Source organism: Festucalex cinctus, chromosome 19 (assembly GCF_051991245.1).
Source record: "Festucalex cinctus isolate MCC-2025b chromosome 19, RoL_Fcin_1.0, whole genome shotgun sequence".
Taxonomy (NCBI): Eukaryota; Metazoa; Chordata; class Actinopteri; order Syngnathiformes; family Syngnathidae; genus Festucalex; species Festucalex cinctus.
Genome location: NC_135429.1, coordinates 738,720 through 753,040, shown reverse-complemented (window position 1 = coordinate 753,040; position 14,321 = coordinate 738,720). Strand labels below are relative to the sequence as shown.

The window sequence follows — 14,321 nt, the reverse complement described above, 5'->3', positions numbered from 1 at the left end:
AAGCCACAGGGGGCTCGTCTTTATGAATTGAAGGAAAGAGGCAGTGGAGTTTGTTACTTGTGCTTTATTAGGAGAAACAAAGCTCAATTCACGATATTGTACTTTTATTTCCCTCCAGAAAGTCGAAGTGAACCCCGGGACCAAATGTGGGGACACTTGTGGGCGGGGTCGCTGGCTGCCTTGTCGTCATGTGGTGGTCTCACAGCGGACAACCCGGAAGTACCACGTTCTCTGCAGGGGGACACTACATTAGGGACAAATGCACACTCAATCAAATAACATGTTGAGAAAATATAATGCAGTTGATTTGTGTGATGGGGGCATTTTATACACACTAATAAAATATAACTCGATATATTTATTTTGAACGAAGCAACTGCTAATTTTGTGTGATCTTGTATGTGATTTTCTTCACACAAACACACATTTTGTTTTTCGATAAAAGTACTCATTTTATATAAGGACCACACGATTCAATTCATTATTCAAAAAGTAGCTTGGAACGCGCAGTGACGTTGCTTTACGTTTTCACTGTTGGGAATGTTCGAAAGTTTCGATTTTCTTCCCCTCAAATTGAGCGTGCAGTTTTCAAATGACTTCAAGTTGGCCCGTTGACGTACGTGACCACAAGAGGGCGCCAACATTACATTAATCGCAAAGGCCCTTTTGAAACTCGATATATATTTTTTTTAACATTAGCGATCTACTTTTTTTCTCTTCATTTTATCCACATATTCTTTTACAGGCTTGAATTTTGTTTTGTCTTTTCCCTTTTCCATTTAATTTTGCATTTTTCATGCAATTTCTTTGCTTTTGTTGTTTTCAATTTGATACTTTGTATTGTTCTGTTTGAAAGCGCTAAATCAAGAAACTTGAGTTGAGTTGAGTTTTATTTCTACGTGACCACAAGAGGGCGCCAACACTAAATGAATCGCAAAGACGCTGTTGAAACTCGCCTTTTTTTCCTTTTTTTTTTTAAATTAGCGATATACTTTTTTTCTTCTTCATTTTGTCCACATATTCTTTTATGGGTTAGTATTTTTTCGTCTTTTCCATTTTTTTCTATTTAATTTGGCATTTTGTGCCATTTCTTGTATTTTGTTGTTTCCATTTTGATACATTTTATTTCTACGTGACCACAAGAGGGCGCCAACACTACATGAATCGCAAAGACGCTGTTGAAACTCGCCTTCTTTTTTTTTGTTAATTATCGATATACTTTTTTTTTCTTCATTTTGTCCACATATTCTTTTATGGGTTAGTATTTTTTCATCTTTTCCCTTTTTTTTCTATTTAATTTGGTATTTTGTGCCATTTCTTGCATGTTGTTGTTTCCATTTTGATACATTTTATTTCTACGTGACCACAAGAGGGCGCCAACACTACATGAATCGCAAAGACGCTGTTGAAACTCGCCTTCTTTTTTTTTGTTAATTATCGATATACTTTTTTTTTCTTAATTTTGTCCACATATTCTTTTACGAGTTAGTGTTTTTTCCTCTTTTCCCTTTTTTATTATTTAATTTGGCATTTTGTGCCATTTCTTGCATGTTGTTTCCATTTTGATACATTTTATTTCTACGTGACCACAAGAGGGCGCCAACACTACATGAATCGCAAAGACGCTGTTGAAACTCGCCTTCTTTTTTTTTTTAATTATCGATATACTTTTTTTTTCTTCATTTTGTCCACATATTCTTTTACGGGTTAGTATTTTTTCATCTTTTCCCTTTTTTTTCTATTTAATTTGGTATTTTGTGCCATTTCTTGCATGTTGTTGTTTCCATTTTGATACATTTTATTTCTACGTGACCACAAGAGGGCGCCAACACTACATGAATCGCAAAGACGCTGTTGAAACTCGCCTTTTTTTTTTTTTTTTAAATTATCGATATACTTTATTTTCCTTCATTTGGTCCACATATTCTTTTATGGGTTAGTATTTTTTCATCTTTTCCCTTTTTTTCTATTTAATTTGGCATTTTGTGCCATTTCTTGCATGTTGTTTCCATTTTGATACATTTTATTTCTACGTGACCACAAGAGGGGGCCAACACTACATGAATCGCAAAGACGCTGTTGAAACTCGCCTTCTTTTTTTTTTTAATTATCGATATACTTTTTTTTTCTTCATTTTGTCCACATATTCTTTTACGAGTTAGTATTTTTTCCTCTTTTCCCTTTTTTATTATTTAATTTGGCATTTTGTGCCATTTCTTGCATGTTGTTTCCATTTTGATACGTTTTATTTCTACGCGACCACAAGAGGGCGCCAAATTACATTAATCGCAGAGGCCCTTTTGAAACTCGATTTTCTTTTCTTTTTTAACATTAGCTCTATACTTTTTTTCCCATTTTGTCTTGCACGGGTTTCTATTTTTTTTCGTCTTTTCCCTTTCTTTGTCTATTTTATTTTGCATTTTTCATGCCATTTTTTTGCGTTTGTTGTTCACATTTTGATACTATTTCTACGTGACCACAAGAGGGCGCCAAAACTACATTAATCGCAGATGACCTTTTGAAACTCGTTTTTTTTTAAAAAATATATATTAGCTATTTACTTTTTTAATTTTGTTCATTTATTCTTTTACAGGTTTGTATTTGTGTCTTTATTTTGCATTTTCATGATGTGTATTTTTTATTTTTATTTTGATACTTTCGATTGTGTTATTTCAATGCATTTTTTTTTTTGTCCTCCAAATGAGCCAACAGAGAAAATTTTAGCTTATGAGCGCCATCTGGTGATCCAAATAAAACGTAAACGAAATCTTCCATTTCCACCATTTTTATTGTTTGATTGTAAAAAAATAAGCCGTAAAAGAATAAACTCATGATTACATGAATGAGCCAAACATTGGCTGGTGTGCTCACCTCGCTGACGTGCGGTCGGCCGCCATCTTGCCGTACCTGTCGCTGAAGGCTTGACGTCAATCCACCAATCAAATTCTTCCCCTTGTTGTGCGCTAGCGCCGCCCGCTGGCCTGTCGTCAGTACTGCAAGAGTGTACAATTGTAATATCTTTTAACTCGAGCAAGTTAATAATAGTCCATATTACAATGGCCTGGGATGGAAGAAAACATGATGGCTGTTGTTAGCAGAACATACATTCAAACATTCCGTCCATATTTTGAAATTCGATTCCTCTCCTGGCTTGTTTTTGCTTGCATTTGATGAGCCCGCAAGGAGAACATGTTCCAACTTTCCAGGAATATCGTCCACATCATCTGTGTGGAATTTTCAGTCTGTTGTCACTCTTGGTCTCCTTCGTGCAGCTTAACAAAACAAGTGAGATGATTGGAACAAATTGTGCCATCTGAAGTGACGCCTTTCTTTGTTGTCATTGCAGTTTGTTATCTTATTTTCACACGTCGACTTGTTTGTGGTGATGCTTGACTCGGTAGACAAACGTGAATGTCTTGTTTCACATGACAGCTGAATTGAGGTATGCTGAGATATTTTATTTGCGTCTCATTTGTACCGTTTTGTTGCTCATCACAAGCATGTCGAAGCGCTGCGAAGCAATTTGGTGTGGATCCAAATTGAGATTTTCTCGGCCCTCAGTCGTGCTCCTCGAATCACCGCAGGGAACCGGACCGTTGTCTCAGATCGGGAAAGGGCGGCACTAAACTAAACGCTTCCATTTTGAGCTGACATCAGCTTATTCGGTGGAGAAGTGGGACTCACAAGCTGACTTGTGCTGTTGTCAGCAACTATTTCTGTTCACGCCAGCAACACGTCTTCAATGGACGACGGCCTCTGCTAGGAACATCAATATTGGAGAGGCATTCAGCATCATAGTTTCACTCTGAAATAAAAACAAAAGAATCATTTATCCAAAGGGGCTACCAGCTCGTTATCATTTATATTTACATTTCATGAATTAGAATTATGACAATATTTTTGTGTCATCCTTGCTGATCTTAATGTTTGTGTAACACTATAGTGATAAATTCCGTGATACTGTCACGTTTTGGTTCATTTTGTTTTGTGTCTCGTTAAGTGCAATTTATCTTGTCCACCTGTGCTTGTCTCCTCCCCCTCTTGTGTCAGCCAATCAGTGTCCCCCGGGTGTTCCGTGTTGTGTCATTAGTTGGTGTGTTGTCCCGTTTTTTTTTGTTTTTGTTCAGTTCTTGTTGGTCCATTTTACTACCATTCATAAAATCCAAATGAAATCAATTGAGGAAATCAGAATCCATGCCCAGCTATAGTTTCAAAATAAACAATCGTCCTTCCAGTGTGTTGTTGTCTGTTCAAATGTACAGCATGGCGGCACGACAAACCAACAGAGCGGTTTGGGGGCGGGGCAAGCTGTGAGGTCAACTGGCGGTTGTTCTTGATGCAAGGTCAAACTTGTTTTGCAGTCTGTTTGCGGAAGGTGCAGCGAGACATTTTGCACTCCGCTTGCTGACGTCGCACATTCTGTCGCAGGCACGTACGCACACGTTCAACATCAACACTGCGTTGGTCTCGTCCAGACAGTCTCTTTCACCTGGTTGAATTGTTTTGGAGGGAAATGCATGGTGGAGTCGTTAAGTCGTATTTTAAGCTTGAGTAAAACTTTTGCACTCACTTGCATATGCCATGAATTGATAGACAGACAATTAACCAATTACAGGGCAAGACAATCTGGTTTGTAGAATCCTGCTATTGTGTTTTTTTTGTTTTTTTTAACTGTGTTTGCCAAAAAGGGAAGAGGAGAAACTTTCTGACCTTCTGACAAATAATTGCACGTAATTGCAAATAGTTAACTAAGTCTAATAGCATAATTGCCCAATTTATTTTTAGTACATAAAATGAGTCATTTTATTGCTTTAAAAAATAAAGAAAATACATTTTTACATCAGAGATGAAATTCGTTGATTCACTTTCTACAACACGTTTTCTCATCAAGTTCACAAGTGAGCAGCAGCTGTACGGGTGGCGACTTCAATCGTAGTCGCCATATTCACACTCACGTGTACAATTTCAATCATGCATGTTTTGGAACGTCGCAGAACGAACACATTAAGGCTCAAGAAACAGGAAAAGAGACTTGAATTCATCTTCGCCTTTGCTAATTGTGCTAACTCACGACGCTAATTTTTTACGGTTTCATCTTGTCAACGCGTCTTTCTTTTTAAAAATTCATTGATTTATATTTTTCATCATTTTGTTTTCCGTCAATGCATGGGTGGCACGGCAGTCAAGTGGCACAGGGGAGAGAGAACGTGCAAAGTTCATCCAGGAAGGCCGGATCCCGGACTCGAACCCGAGTCCTCAGAACTGGGAGGCGGACGTGCTAACTACTCAACCAATGTTTGAAATAATCAAAAATCGTTTCAGCTACACCAAAATAAATAAATACATAAATGACGCAAGGTTGAAAGTTGTCAGGTCGACCGTCCCTTATTTATTTTTCACTTTGATATTTCCTGTCTGTCTTGATGACAGCGTGTCACACGACGACGTGGACTCCTACATACGTCACGTGTTGTTATTCGCACATTCCTGTGACGAGCACGCATGACAATATCAAAAGGTTCTGATTCCTTGTCAAAATATCTGGTCCCAAAAAGTACCGTATTTCAAAGTCTTTCAGGGTTTGTTTTTTTTTTATTGCTAAATATTTGTTCAGAGGCGTATTAAGTCACTTAAGGTCCCCAGTGAAGGCCCAAGTCCAAAACTCACTGCCTTCAACGGGTCGAATGAGTTTTTGTTTTTTTTTGTCCAAAGTTTCCAACACGTGACGAGATCTCCAGCACGAGACCGAAATTCCTGACTATTAGGAACAATCTGTCCCGACGAGCGAAAACGATTCTTCGTGTGAGTCATTTGGATTTTCCAGCCATCGCACGGACTTGTCTCTGTTCTGAGAATTGAAACGTGAGCTTCAAGATCGGGCTTGCAGATGAATCACAGTCAGCGCAACAGAGGCAGGAAGTCGTCATGCGCCGGAAAGCAAATGCTTGGCCGCGGGAGCGCCGGCGGAACCGCGCAGTCCTTGAACGCAACCCCTCGTGAGCAACGGCGGCGGCCTCAGAGGAAGCGCGTGCTCAGGCGGCCTCGACCAATCCCGGAGCGGGCGCGGCATGCTGCTGTGACGTCATCGTTAGTCTTTTACGGAATTTTTGATTCATGCAGCAAGAGTTGAACATGCAAACGTGATTTTTACAAACAGAAGCTGCGGTGTCCAATACTTTGATTGAAATGAGTCAAGAAATTGCCATTGTGCAGCGCTTGAAAAGGATCCTGAAGGCAGCATTTAAAAGGGAGGGCAGTAGGGGAAAGGTTATGCGAGGCGTTTTATTTTGGGCCTCCAAACATTGCCATCATCCACATGAAATGAGTGCATGTTGATTCTCGTTCAAGGGGGAGGAGGGAAATCATGCAGACGGGCATTAGTGGGAAAGAGTAGTTATTTCTGAGAAGTGGCAATTTGATCTCTCGACTTATCTGTGTCAAAGTTTACATTAAGAATGAATGGCGTACCGACAGAGAACAAATGTTTTTTTGTTTTTTTTTTAAATGCATTTCAATGGCCATCAATCATACACAGATTTTCGCTATTCACGGGCTGTCCCCATGAATAGCAGATTTCCACGATATAGTTTGAAGTTGTAATATCACTATTCACCACTAGATGGCTTCATTTTGTTGTTTGCTTCAAACCCATTGGTGTTGAATAGTGGATCTTCAAAAGACATTTAGAAATGTTTCATGAAAAATGAAATGTATTCAGAGCAAGTATGCACGTATTTTGTCTATATTTAAAAAGGCAGACTCCATGTAACACTAATGAGAAATTGTTGTTCCCTCCAGCATTAAAAGGGGGGGGGGGAAAAGCCTTACTTTACATGGTCGTTTTTATTAAAAAAAAAAAAAAAAAAAAAAAAAGCCTTACTTTACATGGTCATTTTTATTTTTATTAAAAAAATCCCTACTATACATGGTTATTATTATTATTATTATTAGTAGTAGTAGTAGTAGTATTATTATTATTTTTTTTTTTAAAGCCCTACTATACATGGTCATTTTTATTTAAAAAAAAAAACAAACAAAAAAAACATCCTTGCTAAACATGGTCATTTTTATGATGTGACATTCGCAGGCCGAGTTGTGGTTGGTGGTTACCTCGGCCCTGAGCAACTGTGCTGTTATTTTCAGTCGACATCAAGTGGTAGAATGGCTGAGATGGATGAAAATGGGTGGATTTTGTGGCATTATTCATAATATTAACACAATTCTAGTGTACTATGCGCGGTTACATAGAACATATTTTTGGGGGGTTAATTGACTTCCCCTTTAATACTTTCACTCCACACACACACCATAGGCAACAAAAGTCTCAATGATTGGTGACTAAACAAAGACTGCACTCAGAACTGTTAATTCTACTGTGCGTCTGTGAGAAACTCGATAACGTGACATTATCTGTGTTTGTTTAGTGCAGTCGACTGTGGAGCTGCTTTCTCTTTCCCATACAGATCGATGCAAGAGAATAACGGAGTCAAGATATGATGCATTCAAGTTTATGCACTATACTGGCTTTTGGAAGCTTTGGCTTGCCGTTCCATTCCACAAACAACAAACATTTATGTGACCCACTTAAATAACAGCTTCGAAAGCCCCTGGATAGAAATTCCCAGATATACGGCTTTTCCTGGGATATTCCCACTACACTGGGTTTTCCAAGAGGCGACTGACTTCATCTTCTGAGGCTGTTATGGTTGAAAAAGAGCCACAACATGCCTGGAAGCAGACCTCGAGTTGGAATTGTTTTGCCAGCTGCTTCAGTCAGGAATGAAAATGTTTGTTGGTGCAAATAACTCTGAGCTATTACTATGGTGGTGGTCTGCACTGAACGAAAACAAACGTACTAATCAGCGCAAGCCAAGTGAACATTTTGTTCTGTCAAGTCTGCATCTCAGACTGCAAGTCATTTTGTCAAAAAAGATTTTCCTGGAAGCTAATTGGCGAACAGAAACCCGGTTCGACTACAAAACAATCCCTCCTCGACTTTTATTACACTTGGCAAAATGGTCACTGATGCGTCATCAATCAAACTGTGCGAATGTACTTTCGGTATCTGCCAACCCTGGTCGACTTCCTGTGCACATGAGCTGAGCACGCTTGTGCTTGCCGCTGAGCATGCGGCGTTCACGCGTCGACGCCGGCCGCTGATTGGCTGACCCGGACCAAAACAGTATTTATGCACCAATCGCTGCGCTGAGCACGCGTGTTCACGCTCGCTCCGCATGCACAGCCGGGGCGAGTGGATAACAAACCAGTCGGCGTTGTTTACATCGCAGTTAAAAGACGGCGCTGTCGCTTCACGGCGGTACTCCAACAAGAAGCACACACTTGTAACACTTCTCATCGGATATCCGAACACGAAAACATGGTGGCGATGATGCGGCGAGTAAAATTGTTCCAGATCGTTTTCAATGACACGAAGAGTTTTTACTGCGGCGGGGACAGACTGTCCGGCCGAGTGGAAGTGGAAGTGAACGAAGTGACACGCGTGTCCGCAGTCAAGATACTCGGTTTGGGATGCGCCAAAGTGGACTACTCCAAAGGCACGCAGCGCTGCCGACAGGAAGCCGAATATCTCCGACATGAAGCAGTTTTACGCCTTCAGGATCAACCGACAGGTATAAACAACTTGACGTCAACACGTCCTACCGCTTCCTCTGAAAACGGCTAAAAACAACATTGACTGCAATGCTTAGTTTATCACGTCCACTTTCTTCTTTTCAGACGCCGATGGTTCGGTTCTCTTGAGGCCAAACAACAAATACGAGTACAGCTTTGAGTTCGACCTCCCCGCACAAGGGTTAGTGTTAGCTTTCACTTATAATGTGGACATTAACTTGACCGGTGTGCTCCAACCTGCATTGAAATCTCAAAAATGCCTTAAAAAAAAAAAGAAAAAGTATATATATTGATATATTTCATTGTACCTATTAGTCTTGGTTGGGGAACACTTGGATTGTTTACCCTGTGATGAAATAATTGTTCTAACGTTCATCTATGTTGTTGCAGGAAGCTGGTATCGTCTTACAAAGGCAAGTTTGGGTATGTCCACTACTGCGTAAAAGCCAAGCTCGAGAGACCACAGCAGCCCACCATTGAGTGCAAGAAACACTTTGAGGTGGAAGAACCTCTCGACGTCAACACGCCGGACCTGCTGGTCGGTTCGCTGAACAAAATCAAAACGTTTACAACATCATGACGTTGATTCTAACCCGTAACGTCTCTGCGCAGTGTCCTACCGGAGGTATGCAAGAGAAGAAAGTCACCTGCATGTTCATCCCAGACGGCCAGGTGTCGCTCAACGCCAAAATCGATCGGCGGGGGTTCTGCGAGGGCGAGGACATCTGCATCAACGCCAAGTTCGAGAACACGTGCTCGCGCATCGTGGTCCCCAAGGCCGCCATCATCGCCAAGCACACCTACCAGGCCAACGGCCGCACCAAGGTCTTCCGCCAGAAGCTGTCGTCGGTGCGAGGCAACCACATCATCTCCGGGATGTGCGACGCCTGGCAGGGCAAAACCATCCGCGTGCCCAAGATCAAACCGTCAAAGCTGGACTGCGACTTAATCCGAATGGAGTATGCGCTAATGGTGAGATTTAAAAAAAATAAAAAAAATTCAATCAAGACTTTTTTTTTTTTTTTTTTTTTTAATTAAGTAGTTTGGAGTCTTGTCTTACCAATTTTGTCTCCCAACAGATTTACGTCCACATACCCGGGAGTGAAAAGCTGATCCTGGAGCTGCCGTTGGTGATCGGAACGGCCGGATTGGGCAGCCGCAGCAGCAGCGTCAGCAGTCAGGACGGTTCCGTCAGCTGGGTGTCGCTCGGCATGCCCGAGCTCCCCAGCTACCGCGACGTCACTCGCGACGTCCACATGGATCAGCCGCTCACGCCGCTCCTGGACGACTTTGACGGCGACGACAGCCCCATCTTCATGAACCCGCCGGCGTTCTGTTACCCGCCGCCTCCCGTCTACAGCGAGGTACGTTGCTGTCAGTCAAAACAAACATATGAGTGAGAAGACGTGTCATTTTCTAACTGAAGAATCCCTCGTTTTCAGACTGAGGAGGAGTTCAACATGAACGCTCACATGTTGCCAGTGTGCTGAAGCGCGTCAAGTGTTTTCGACTAACGTGGTCCAGCTGTGCTGAGGCTGGCGGAAAAGAGAACGAACGTCCCGAGCGTTGGGAGCTGCGGCGGACAAGAAACGTGCTTGCCAAATCGCGTGAGCTGTTCTGTTCTCCCCGCACTCGGCGGCCCGAGTCTTCCCTCTGTGGTGCCGAGAGATGGCGAGCGTGCAGCGAACCCACTTCTGAATACTTTTAGCATTGGCGGTCACTTTGTTGCTTCATTACGGTGGCAGCCCCAACTTCCTGCTGTTCGATTATGGGGAGCGTTTATTTCCTCACCGTGCTTTGTCATTCCAGGGTCATGAGTAGACAAACCCGTCTTCTACCTGTTGCGCTTGTAAGCATTTGTTTGGGCGTTGGAAAGGATTACACTTGATGGTAGACGAATCCTGCCTGGATGCTGAAAGAACCTCGTTGTTATGTCTTTTGTTTTCTTGAACATATTCAATCAGGTTTTGTTCATGAAGGTCATTGCACTTTTTTTTGTTTTGATGCATTTTGCTGTACTACTGCCTAAAGCGCTTTTTATTTGAATCTGGTGTGGACTTTTTGGTGGATTACGACGTGTGGAAATGTAGACTACCCACATGCACTTTGTTTAAACCTGTCAGTGCCAAACATGATTTTGAGAAGCCATATTTTCCACTATTTTGTTCATTGGATATTAGGATCATAGAAAAAAAGAATGCTTGTTTTGTATGCCACTTTCTGTTGTCTAAGACAATATTTTACTTTGATATTCTTGCTGTTTTTGTTTCATAGCTTCCTGACTTCAGGACACAAAACCAAGACTGATTTGTAAAGAGAGAAAAATGTTTGCAATGCATCTTTGATACTTGTATTTTTTTATGTTTTGATAATAAATTGTGAAAGCTACCTGTCCATTTTGCACTGATGTCTTCCTATGAATCACGTTTTATTTATCAAGCATTGCAACACAACAGACAGGTGAAGGGATTTCCAAATAGAGTACAGAAGTAGACATGTCAAATATTCAACAAGTAAATATGATATAGCAAAATAACAGTACATTGTGTACCCATTGAAAAAATATTTGATGCCTGACCTAACATTTACTGATAAGCCTTATCAGCGTAATAGTCGTATAGTAGGATTTTGTTTTACGTTTAGAATTTTATATTTACTGTCGCTAGCGTGTAGGATTTTGTATTTACTATTAACTAGCTAGTGATAGCTAGCTAGCTAGATAGTTTTAACACGGTTCACATTAGAAATGAAATTAAACATGAAAAACAAAAGACGACAAATAATAGCAGTAAACCAACTGAAAACACACACACACATTGAGGGCCAGCAGCAGCTGATTATCAACAGGTTAGTACTTTTAAAAACTCCTCTCAAGTTGAAGTGTAATTCCTTGAAGGAATACGTTTTCAGAATTGTTTTTGAGCACCATTGGGACTTTGTACCTCCGGCCTGACGGGAGGAGACTAATGTCAGATGGAGACGATAAGTGGGTTCCTTCTGTAATCAAGGTGGCTTTCCTGATAACAGAGCGTTCATGCTGTACTATATTAAGACAGCAGAGTTTGTGGTTAGTTTGCTGATTCGCTCTGTGATGCGAGTTTGGTTTTGTTTGCGTCAATAGGATATTGAAGGTGAGAATGGATTGTGTGTGTGACTTTACCAGCTTGTCTCCACCTGTTGAGTAGAAGCACCTGTGGCTAAAAAAAAAATTGCTTCACGGTTTTTACTTTCTGTACCTGGAGTCCCCAACCCAACTCACAATCACACCTATGGGCAATTTTCAGTGTTCACTTCAAAATAGACATTATCTTTATTCTTAAATCTGACCTTTCTTATCAGCAATTACAGATCATGGTTTATTTTTTGTTGCTGGACTAAAACAAGTCAAAACATCACATTTGCTCGGGATTCACACGTTAACTTCTCTGCACTTGTGACGTCTGTTTATTTTTGCTGTGTGAGCGATAAGGCAGCTGTTTATCTCAAAGCGTCAAATAAGTGGCAGTGCCTCTGCGTCTACACTGCTTCGTGCTCAACTGCTTTTAAATACTAAACAGTAGAGACGGATAAAAAAATAAAATAAAAAAAAAAGAATTGAATAATCAATATGAAATCGTTGTTGTTGACTGTTAAACGGAGTTACCACTGACCCCAGCGTCTGAGACAGACTGCAGATGTTTTGTGGGGCATTTCCAACCAAATAGTGTTACAATTGTGGTTCTATGTTCGGAAATGCTGTAGGTGAGCTACTTTATGATGCTTACATGAATGGAGCTCCTTCCATGTGACTTCTTAGTCCGTTATTGCAAGGTAAGACCTCTACATGGGTAAATAAATGTGGCGGTCAATTCCTTCCTCTTTTTGTAGCTTGTGAACTTTTTGGATTATGACATCTTCTTTTTGTCTCCAAGTGTGGGGTCCCTCCCTCTTTTAAGCCTTTCACACGCGCAGTTGTTGGGGATCGCTGTGATCGTCATAACTTGTGTGCTGGGAGAATCGTAATGTGGTCTTACCTTGGTGGTGACACGTCTTTCCTTTCGGGCAGGGTAAGGTTGGAAGCGAGGTCCAGTTGCTTGGCACTCTCAGAAGACCAACCAACAGGAGCAGAGTTGCTCTGCATGAAGCCTGATCACGATCCTCAGCTGTGTTGGCTGTGGGAGACATGGAAAACAGGCTGGATTAGGGGTACTCAAGGAACACATACAGAAAGCTTAGAAACCTAACTGGTTGACCCTCCACTGACAACAATATCCGAAACCGAACTTTGGCTAAAGATTTGACGTGCACAAAGATTACGACGAATTTTGGACCATTCCTTTCTCTCACTCAAGTGAATAGCTCTCTGCCACAGTTATCGCAAACAGGTTGAGGTCGGGACTTTAAATATAAACTTTTATAATGCTGAAAAAGGCTACACGAGTATGCAAACGCCTTGATGCTCATGAATCCACGGGTAGACAAAATGTCTATAAATGGAAACAGTTCAGCACTGTTGCTTCTCTTCCAAAGGAGAGACCATCTTGTAAAAATGAGTTTAAGAGCAGAATGCTCAAAAAGGTAAAAACGAAGACCGACAGAACTCACTGGCACATGCTAGCATATCTGTTAAACCAAACAGTAATCAAGAATGGGAGAAGATATTGTCAAAAAAAATACAGATTAAACCAAAATTTGAACTGTTTGGGAGTACCACACAGTTACAAACGCAACACTACCTCGTGTGCAGAGCACAACAGGTGTAAAAAGCAACGAGGTGAAGGGTTGTGGGATAGAGGATAGACCTTGGTGGCTGAATGGAGAGTCAGTCTGTGCCCGGCCACGTGTCAGCTTTCCAAGAACGACGAGCATTGGAAGCCAGACCCACTCCCAAATTTAGGCTTCCAATGCCACAGTTGCGCTGTTTACAAGTGCACAATGATGTAACAAACACCAGTTCAAAATGGGTCGATGAAAGATGTGGTTGACAGACTTTGGGCTCTGATTACAAATGTGCACAAGTGTAAATAATAATAGGGAGAAAAAAAAAAAAAAAAAAAAAAGAATGTCAGCCTGATTGTATAAGAGGGAAATATCGGCAGCAGGGTACTGTTGCTAACAAATTAGCTAATGGCTATTAGCTAACTTGTTAGACAGAGCTCTGGACATGCAGTTCTACACCACTAACATTTTGTCAAATGGATATCTACCTCTGTGATAACATGACCTGCTCAGTAGCCACATCCGCAACATAACATACTAAGGAGAACAATTGGTCAGTATTTGGGGAAGAGCGGTGACATGTTGCAACTTTCCATTAGCACAAGTGCCGTCTTGAGAAATGGAAATTATTTCTGCAACTTTGAACTTTAAATGACCGCACAAGCAGTTCAGCTTTTTTTTTTTTTGTGATGCGATTCACAAAGTTTAGAAATTGAGTAAGCTACTTTTATGCAATTGTATATATATATATATATATATATATATATATGGTACCATTTTGCGTGGATGCATTTGTTATGCACAAACCCAATAGCTTGTAAAGAATTGACATGGTCCCACAACAGTAATTTCTCCACCACTCCCAATTTCCATTTGCAATATGTTAGTGACCATGTGAATTTTACAGTCGACCACTTTGAGTGTAATAGACGCCAACCAAGGTCATATGTAGAAGTGAAATTGCCATATACTCACCGTGGTTGTGCACTGCC

General features: G+C 41.0%; 1 protein-coding gene and 1 long non-coding RNA gene across 4 annotated transcripts; one reads left to right on the top strand and one right to left on the bottom strand.

Annotated features, from left to right (window-relative positions):
- Positions 1–49: 49 nt before the first annotated feature.
- Positions 50–6,833, bottom strand: LOC144007325 (uncharacterized). Of its 3 annotated transcripts, XR_013280151.1 has the most exons (4): positions 3,479–6,833; positions 3,106–3,272; positions 2,872–2,993; positions 50–244 (listed from the first exon to the last, which is right to left on the bottom strand). It is a non-coding gene; the product is annotated as an uncharacterized LOC144007325 (long non-coding RNA). The 3 variants fall into 3 exon arrangements; XR_013280149.1 differs by having other exon boundaries at positions 3,106–6,829; XR_013280150.1 differs by having other exon boundaries at positions 50–231; positions 3,106–6,827.
- A 1,366-nt stretch (positions 6,834–8,199) lies between these two features.
- On the top strand, positions 8,200–11,019 carry txnipa (thioredoxin interacting protein a). Its single transcript, XM_077506856.1, has 6 exons — positions 8,200–8,630; positions 8,737–8,812; positions 9,022–9,169; positions 9,244–9,603; positions 9,711–9,995; positions 10,074–11,019. Exons 1-6 carry the CDS (start codon positions 8,378–8,380, stop codon positions 10,119–10,121), a joined length of 1,170 nt encoding a protein of 389 aa, XP_077362982.1. The 5' UTR covers positions 8,200–8,377; the 3' UTR covers positions 10,122–11,019.
- Positions 11,020–14,321: the final 3,302 nt, after the last annotated feature.

What these genes read in the sequence shown, in the direction of transcription:
- txnipa (XM_077506856.1), top strand. Translation starts at nt 8,378, where the DNA reads ATGGTGGCGATGATGCGGCGAGTAAAATTGTTCCAGATCGTTTTCAAT. An exon ending in CCTTCAGGATCAACCGACAG is followed by an intron (nt 8,631 to 8,736) that starts GTATAAACAACT and finishes TCTTCTTTTCAG; the next exon opens with ACGCCGATGGTTCGGTTCTC. An exon ending in TTCGACCTCCCCGCACAAGG is followed by an intron (nt 8,813 to 9,021) that starts GTTAGTGTTAGC and finishes ATGTTGTTGCAG; the next exon opens with GAAGCTGGTATCGTCTTACA.